Consider the following 9523-nt stretch of genomic DNA (forward strand, 5'->3'; position numbering starts at 1 on the left):
ACCAGGGCCTCCCTGAGGGCTAGTTGTTCAGCCTGGTTTGAGAGCTTCCAAATATCACTATGGGGTATGCTTTCAGTTGCATGTTACAGAGACCCTAAGAGTGACAAACAAATGGAGGTTTATTGTCCTCAAATACTAAGAAGTCCCAAGGTAGCCAACTGCTAACACCGGTTCCGTTGTTGGTGATATTTTTGGGGCCCAGGCTTTTTCCATCCCCAACGTGTTGACTTTTCATCTTTGTACAATTGTTGTCTCATGATTATGGAGTGGCTGTCAGGGCTCTTGGCATCACATGCTGTCGAGGACAGGAAGTAGGGAAAAGGGGAGTGCCAGCAAGCTCTCTTCTTCTGCCTGTCCCTTTTATTTATTTGTTTGTTTGTTTTTAAATGTTTATTTATTTATTTTTGTGTGTGTGAGAGAGAATGCACGGGAGTGGGGGAGGGGCAGAGAGCGAGGAAGACCAAGAATTCAAAGCAGGTTCCACACTGTCAGTGCAGAGCCTGACACCGGGCTCGAACTCATAAACCATGAGATCATGACCTGAGCCAAAGTCAGACACTTAACTCATAAGCCACCCCAGGTGTCCCCTGCCTGTCCCTTTTAAAAGAAAGCTAAACTCCGGAAGTTCTCCAGCATATTTCCATCTGTGGTTTACTGGCCAGAACTCTATCACTGATCACCAAGTGCAGGGAGGTTTGGAAAGTAAGATTTAATCTTTCTTGTCTCCATAGTGGAAGGTGACAGGGTTCAGTCATAGTGGAAGGTGACAGGGTGCAGTTCCTGAGTCTGTCTCAGGCACTTATGGGCTCTTAAAGCAGATCCTGTGCCACTTGCATGCAGGGATGCAACAGAAACCCGGTTGGGCCAAGGGTGGAATTGGCCCCAGACTGCAGTTGGGCATTTCTAGAGTGGCCAATAGAGTCACCTTACTTTTCACATTTTCTGGTAGTAGATAGTCCCCGCGAATCTCTCTCCCTCAGCCTTCTCCTGGTCTGTCAGCCTCCCAGCAGCTCTGTGGTGTAGATGACTTATACCAGCCCTGGGAAGCAGAGCTGCCCAGCTGATTTCCCTGGCTGAAGGGAACTCCCCGGGGGTGTCTCTGAATACCTCCACTATATTTTGGTTGAAAGAACACTGGACTAGTAGCCAGGAAATCAAGGTTCTCACTTCAGCTCTACGATAACTAAACTGTGTGAACTTGTGGTGCTTCTTGCCTTCTCTGGGCCTCAGTATTCTTATCTATAAAATGGGGGAGGGGATGCGGGGAGGAGTGATTCAGATTAGAAGATTGCCAAAGTCCCTGACAACAATATCATTCTGGTTTGTCTGATTCTGCTTCTTCCGCTGGTCTGGAATCCCCAGCAGATGGGAAAAATAATTTTTTTCTTTTTGCTTGCATTACCTCTGTTTGTACAAGCTATTCCAAGCAGCTGGACACCTGTGCCACTGTCTTGGTGCCACCCCCCCCCCCTTCCCCGCCTTTTGCCCGTGGCTGCCCAGATGTGAGCTTGCACCTGCCTAGGGGCACAGATACCAAATGAGCTTACTGGGATGGGTGAGTATTAAAAGCCCCAGCCTTGGTCCTTGAAACACTCTTGTCTCTGCTCAATGCCTGCAACCATGTGTCTGGTTCTCCTCCTCCTGCTGTGGCTGAGCTGTGCGACCCCAAACCAGGAGACAGGTGAGGAGCCCAGTTGGCAGCTGAAAGGAACCTGGCCTCTAGTCTCTTTCATTCATTCATTCATTCATTCAATCATTTTTGTTCCTGGCGTGATTTACCTCCCAAGGGCTAATGCTAATTTATTAATTAAAGAGTTCATTTACTCAGCACCTACTTGTGCTTAATGTGGCTCCTCTACGTACAGATCATCTTCATATTTGTGAGATGTGGATTAGCTGGGAGGGTCTGCTTTGGTTGGGGATCCCCGAGGAGTGTCCAAAGGAGATTCCTGTGAGTAGAGGCAGCATGGGGCTCTGGAATGTGCACTGTGGGGGAGGCAGAAGGGAAGGTGGTATGACAAAGCCTAGATCCAGATTAATAGGCAGGCTCAAGGGGCAACTGCCAGGCACCAACTGATGTGGTTTGCTAAAATACCCCTGGAAATGCAGTGGGATGACAAAGCTGTGTTTACTAGAATGCCTTTTGGGAGTAAACTAAATGTCATTGGTAGGAATACTTTTTGTGGGAATGGGAGCCTCCAGGGGCGTGCTTAAGTAACCACATCTATGCTATTAAATTGTTTTGTGTAGAGGACTTCTGGGGAAGGGCAGGACTTCAGTTTTGCTGAGGGGAATTTTCAGGTTTGGGGCTGGAGCAGGATCAGTGGGAACTGCAGAGGGAGGAGGAGGCTGCCCAGGGTCCCCTTTCCACACCCTTCCTCAGCACGCTCACACTCTTCTCTATAAAATTGTCAAATATGTTTCAGGAGTATTGCTCTGGAGGGGCGCAAACTATCAGCAGGTTCTATTATTAGGTTCTTCACCCACTCCTTTCTGGGCCCCAGAGCTTGTCACTTTTACTAGCCTCTCGGTCTGAGGCCAACAGGATGGTCACTTGAGCTATTGCCTGCTCACTAGGAAGCCATTTCCTAGTGGTTCACTGCTTCTCTATCACATCCCATGGCTGTCGCCTCTTACCTGCACTGATCATACAGCATGGTGACGTTCCGGTTACTTGTAGTTTGATGACACTGTTCACTAGACTGAGCTCCTGGAAGGTGTTTTTTTTTGTAGAGTCTAGTGGCGCAGGGCATTAGAATATATGTCCCTGATCCACCATGGTACCTGGCTCAGAGAGCCACTCAATAGAATAAAATGAGGGGCACTCGGGTGGCTTAGTCTATTAGGCATCTGGCTTTTGGTTTCGGCTCAGGTCATGAACTCATGGTTCATGAGTTCGAGCTCCACACTGGGCTCTACGCTGACTGTGGGGAGCATGCTCGGGATTTTCTCTCTCCTCTCTCTCTGCCCCTCCCCAGCTCATTCTGTCTCTCTCTCTCTCTCTCAAAATAAATAAACTTAAAAAATAGAATAAAATGACTGACTGAATGAATGAATGAATGAGTGAATGGGCGCTTGGTCTCTTATGCTGTCATTTTTGTGATAGAACCAGTCAGGACTGTTGGAAGCTATAACTGTCTCCTGACCTTGGACACTGTGGGAACTCCAGTGTGAGCCCAAATTCAACTCAGAAATATATTTTTTAATTTTTTAAAAGTGTTTATTTATTTTTGAGAGAGAGAGAGAGAGCGAGTAGGGCAGGGGCAGAGAGAGAGAGGGAGACACAGAATCTGAAGTAGGCTCCAGGCTCTGAGCTGTCAGCACGGAGCCCAATGTGGGGCTTGAACTCACAGACTGCAAGATCATGACCTAAGCTGAAGTACGACGCTTAACTGACTAAGCCACCCAGGCAACCCTCAATTCAGATATTTTGAATTAAACTGAATAAAAATTATTTGACACCAGAACTACAGTGATGCATTTCTTACCTTGGGTGAGCTGGTAGGGAAGACAGATACACCTCCAGAAAGAAGGCTGTAATAACAGACAGGGATTAATGCTATGTTAGAAGCTAAAATCAATAGGTTTTAAGAGTAAAAGGAAAGAGTTAATCCCAATAAATGTAGTTAATCCCTTCTATCCCAGGTGGGCTCGGGGGCGGGGCGGGGGCTGGGGGTAGGAGATGTGTTGGAAGGCCTTTCAGAATAGATCAAATTTATTTAAAAATTTTTTATCTTGTGGAAGTTTTCTAATTTTTTTAAATGTTTATTTTTGAGAGAGAGACAGAGTGCAAGCAGGAGAGAGGCAGAGAGAGAGGGAGACACAGAATCTAAAGCAGGCTCCAGGCTCTGAGCGGTCAGTGCAGAGCCCAACACAGGGCTCAAACTCATGAACCCGGAGATCGTGACCTGGGTTGAAGTCAGCCCCTTAACCGACTGAGCCACCCAGGTGCCCCCTTATGGAAATTTTCAAACACGCACAAAAAGAGAGAGAATAATATAATGAACCTACTGTTCTTATTGGCTAATTTAAAAATTATCATCCACCAAATTAAAAAATATAACCACAATACCTTATGAAAGATGAAATAATTAAAATAATTACTACCATTAAAAAATTTTTTTAATGTTTATTTTTGAGAGAGAGAGAGAGAAACAGAGTGTGAGCGGGGGGAGAGGCAGAGAGAGAGGGAGACACAGAATCTGAAGCAGGCTCCAGGCTCTGAACTGTCAGCTCAGAGCCCAATGCAGGGCTCAAACCCACAGACCACAAGATCATGACCTGAGCTGAAGTCAGATGCTTAACCGACTGAGCCACCCAGACACCCCTACTTACTACCATTTAATATCTATTCATATTTCTCCAACTTTCAAAAAGACTTTTTTACAACCAGCTTATTTAACCAGGACCCAAACAAGGCCCACACATTACATTTACTGGTATCTTTCTTTCTTTCTTTCTTTCTTTCTTTCTTTCTTTCTTTCTTTCTTTCTTTCTTTTTTTATTGGCATATTTCTTAAGCCTCTTCAAATCTATCAGTACTCTTTTCCTTTTTTTCATGCTGTTGTTAATTGATGGAACCAGGTTATTTTGTCCTGTAAAAAGTCCTACATTCTGGATTTATCTGATTGAATCTATGTGGCTGTCTCTCTGTCCTCTGCATTTCCTGAAACCTGGTAACTAAGGTTCAATTACTTTGGCAAGAATATACCATAGGTGGGGCTGTGTACTTGCTATCGCATCTCGAAGGAGACACACAAAGTCCAGTGGTCCTTCTTTACTGTGTTAAATAAACTTGATCAAACAAATGCAATCTGTGGTAGGTCCATTATAAATTTTTTTTTAACGCTTATTTATTTTTGAGACAGAGAGAGACAGAGCATGAATGAGGGAGGGTCAGAGAGAGAGGGAGACACAGAACCTGAAGCAGGCTCCAGGCTCTGAGCTATCAGCACAGAGTCTGATGCGGGGCTCGAACTCACGGACCGCAAGATCATGACCTGAGCTGAAGTTGGACACTTAACCAACTGAGCCACCCAGGCGCCCTGTGGTAGGTCCATTATAAACATCCCCCCTCAACCTTTCTCTAATGGTTTTAACCTCCACTGCCGATTGTTGCATAGATCCATTTTTTTCGTTAGGGGTTGCCAAACGCTGGCTTTCCGATTGTGTCGCTCCTTCTGCACTTATTGTCCCTTGTCATTTACTTGGTTTGTATGGAAAGGCTGGATAAATATTTAATTCTTCATTTATCATTTTCAGAATAACGGGCTTGCTCCTTAGCAACCCAGGGAAGATTGAATTTAAACATGACCTTGAAGAATAAGAATGTTTTCTTTTAGTGGCTATGAGAGGGAAGGGCCTTTCACACAAAGGAAACAGCTTGAGCAAAGGCTCCAAAGCAGGAGTATTCAGGGTGTTTAGAGAATGGCAGAGATTAGTAGCAAGTGCAACAAGAGGCTTTTTGAATGAGAAGCCTGGTGTGGTGGAAACGGCAGGGAAGAAGTCAGGATTGCTGGTTCTACTCCCAGCTCAAGTACGACCTTCAGAAAATGACTTTTCCATTTCTAGATCAGAGACTTTCACACTTTTCTGGCCACTATCTACATTAATAAATATATTTTACACTATTATTCAGTACATACATACAGGTATATAAAAACGAAAATTTCAGAAAGAACCCTAAACATCTTACACTTACATATACAATGTATGCTATGCTATGCTGTTCTGTTCTGTTCCATTCCATTCCATCTTATTAAAATAAATGATGTTCATGTGGTGCCTGCGTGGTTCTGTCGGTTAAGCATCCGACTTCGCCTCAGGTCATGATCTCACTGTTGGTGAGTTCGAGCCCCACGTCGGACTCTCTACTGTCAGCACAGAGCCTACTTTGGATCCTCTGTCTCCCTCTCTCTCTGCCCCTCCCCTGCTTGTGTGCTCTCTCTCTTTCTCTCTCTGTCTCTCTCAAAATAAATAAGTAAAGTTAAATAAAATAAATGCTGGTCATAATCACGGAATTGATCTCTGACTCACAAATGGGCTACAACACTTGTTTGGATGGTCTCTGGGGCTCTTTTCCACCTCCAGCCCTCTTTGATCCATCCTTGGCATTGGTGACAACCTGACACTGAACCAGGCACTTGGGAAGAGGGATGATGTGAGAAGAGGAACTACTCATTTGCAGGAGGCTCCCAGCTCAGCATGAGACAGAAGCCAGGCCAAACTCAAAGGCCACCACCCCAGCCTGGCCCGCCATCACCTTGAGAGGTCTGACCTCCCAGGCCACTGCTCCCCTTTCATCAGACACCTGCCAGCCCCTCTTTCCATAACAGGCTGGGCGAGCCACACCTAACCCCGAGTCCTCTCAGGGGCCTGCTCCCTGTTGATCGCATCAACTTTGGAAGGCCCTCAAGTTTATCCCTAAACAAAGCCCCAGGCAGGTGCTAACCTAACAGGAGCTGATTCCATAGGTCAGGAACAGCACTGAGAGTCCTGGGTATGAGAACACCTGGGGCTCATTCCCACCTGAGCCACTGACTCACCAGATGACCTCGGCCACGTCCCTACCTGCCAATGCTTTGTTTTCCCCTTCCCTTAAAGAAGATGAACCCCTCGCTTGGTAGTGGATATACACTGGTCAGATATAATTGAATTGAGCAACTTGGGAAAATGATCAGAATTAAGGTTGATGTTGGGACCATGGAGACCTTCCTCTAACTTTGTGGGAGTTTTGTTGGTCCTTCTTGTCACACTTCTGTTGTTTTCTCTCTTGCTTCTCTGTCTTCCTTGCTGTCACACCCCTGCCACCCTCCTCTTCTCTCTCATTCATCTCTTTCTCTCAGCTCCGACTCATTCTTGTGCCTCTGTTTTTAATAACAGCTTTCCTGAGATATAATTCATGGAACATAAAAGTCATCCTTTTAAAAGTGTACAGTTCAGTGGGTTTTAGTATGTTCACAGAGTCGTGCAAACCACTGTCTAATTTCAGAACATTTCTTCATTCCCAAAGGAGACCCTGTACCCATTAGCAGTCACTACCTGCTCCCCATACTTCCCGGCCCCCCGACAACCATTAATCTACTTTCTGTCTCTATGGACTTCCATATTGTAGACATTTCACTTAAAAGGAATCATACAATGTGTGGCCTTTTGTGGCTGACTGCTTCCACTTAGCATCATGTTTCAGGGTTCATCCACATCGTAGCATGTGTCAGAACTTCATTCCTTTTTTGGGGCTGACTGGTATACCATATTTTGTTTTATCCATTCATCAGTTGATGGACATTTGAAATGGTTCCACTTTGGGGTTCTTATGAAAAATGCTCCCATGGACATACATGCACAGGTTTTTATGTGAGCATGTATTTTCACTTCTCTTAAGTATATACCCAGCCGTGGGATTGCTGCATTGTATGGTTTTCACTCTAAATTAAACATTCTGAGGAACTGCCAAACTGTTTTTCTCTGTTTTTCAGGGTGGCTGCACCATTTTTCAAGTCCACCAGCAGTGGATGGTGTTCCAATTTCTCCACATTCTCACCAACACCTGTTTCCTAATGGGTGTGAAATGGTGTCTCCTTTGTGGTTCTGATTTGCCTCTCCTTGATAACAAATGGTGTTGAGCATCCTTTTGTGTGCTTGTTGCCTACTGGTATATCTTCTTTGGATATATCCTTCACCCATTTAAAAATTGGGTTATTTGTCTTTTTGTTGTTGTTGTTGTTGTTGTTGTTGTTGAGCTGTAGGAGTTCTTTACATATTCTGGATAAAATTCTCTCATCACATGTATGATTTGCAGATATTTTCTCCCATTCCATGGGTTGTCTTTTCACTTTCTTGATACTATCCTCGGAAGCACAAAACTTTAAAATTTCGATCAAGTCCAGTGTACTTTTTTCTTTTGTTGCTTGTGCTTTTGGTGTCATATCTGGGAAACTATTGCTTTGTCCAAGGCCATGATCATTTACATCTATGTTTTCACCTAAGAGTTTTGTAGTTTTGACTCTTACATTTAGGTCTGTGATCGATTTTAAGTTAATTTTTATGTATGGTATGAGGTAGAGGTCCAAATCCATTCCTTTGCACACGGATATCCAGTTGTCCCAGTGCCATTTGTTACAACTGTCTCTTTTTATTTTAAAAAATTTTAAATATTTATTTATTTTTGAGAGAGACAGAGTGTGAGTGGAGGAGGGGCAGAGAGAGAGAGAGAGGGAGACACAGAACCCGAAACAGGCTACAGGCTCTGAGCTGTTAGCACAGAGCCTGACGTGGGGCTCGAACTGGGGAATGGCCAGATCATGACCTGAGCTGAAGTTGGAGGCTTAACTGACTGAGCCATCAGGTGCCCCATACCTGTCTCTTTTTAATGTCCCCTTTTTCTGCAGGCAGCTGCTCCCAACCCCAGCCCCTCTGCTGCTTTGGAACAGATCACCACTGCAAGAGAGGAAGCTGCTACTGTGATGAGTTCTGCCACGAGGTGTCAGATTGCTGCCCAGACCACCGCGCCCTATGCACCCTGGATAACTCACACGCAGGCTCCTTCCCACCCCTGGCGGAGCCGGATGGTGTGATGGACAGAGGCAAGCCCCTTGCTTGTACTTCAGGCCAAGGCCAGGATGTGGACTGGATGCCTCCTGAGGGCCCTGATAATCCTGAGATCCTCACATTTGGTCCATTTCGTACCAAAAGTGCCCACATATTCCTCCCAGCTTTGTTTCCCCACTGCTCCTGACCACCTGCTGCTCCCCTCTGAGCTCCTTTCCCAGATCCCCACAGGGAGAGGCTAAGCTGTTGGTGGTTGGGGATCAGGGTGGCGAGTGAGGTGGTTGGGTCACCTAACTGCCCCCGCATCTCTTGCAACATAGATGCCTCTTGACCTGACCCATGTAGACTTTTGAGGGAAGACAGGAGTCTGCAGAGAGGCGCTAGGGATGCTACATTAGGAGGAGGGAGACTGGGAGTTAGGGAGGAGGCCAGGAGCTTTTGCCTTGTGTTTCTCAGCTTCTCAGAATACCAAGATGGTGCTGCAGATGGTGCTGAGGAGGGAGACCCCCCCGAGCCCTGCAAGAAGCAACCTAGACTGGATACAGAATGTGGTGAGTACCCTGGTGGTTCTCCCGGAAAGGGTGCTGACAACCTGCTCCTGCCTCCCTGGCCTGTAGACCCCAGAGTCAGGGAACCACTACCAAGGGGGAAAAGAGACCTGAGCTGGGGCACAGCTCCACGGTTTTAGGGCTAGGAGCCATGGTATCTGACCATGGACACTGACACCTGAATTTCATATAATTTTCATGTGTCATGACATACTCTTTTGACTTTTTTCAACCACTTAAAATGTAAAAAACATTCTTAACTTGTGATCTGCACACACACACACACACACACACACAAACCTGCAACAAGTCAGACTTGGCCCACGGATTGTGGTTGGCTGCTCTCTGCCCTAAATCATCCTTTGTTCTTTACTTTTCGTTTGGGTCGTGACTTCAGCACTGACCTGTCCAGAGCTCTCTGCCCA

At 45.9% G+C, this 9523-nt stretch overlaps 1 protein-coding gene across 1 annotated transcript; it reads left to right on the forward strand.

The window, feature by feature from the left end:
• Window positions 1–1597: 1597 nt before the first annotated feature.
• On the forward strand, window positions 1598–8737 carry LOC109266235 (somatomedin-B and thrombospondin type-1 domain-containing protein-like). Its single transcript, XM_019448087.2, has 2 exons — window positions 1598–1681; window positions 8391–8737. The coding sequence occupies exons 1-2, from the start codon at window positions 1609–1611 to the stop codon at window positions 8735–8737; spliced, it is 420 nt and encodes a 139-aa protein (XP_019303632.1). The 5' UTR covers window positions 1598–1608.
• The last annotated feature ends 786 nt before the right edge of the window (window positions 8738–9523 follow it).

The sequence above is a fragment of the Panthera pardus genome, unplaced genomic scaffold, assembly GCF_024362965.1.
Source record: "Panthera pardus isolate Hobbes unplaced genomic scaffold, ASM2436296v1 HiC_scaffold_16, whole genome shotgun sequence".
NCBI lineage: Eukaryota > Metazoa > Chordata > Mammalia > Carnivora > Felidae > Panthera > Panthera pardus.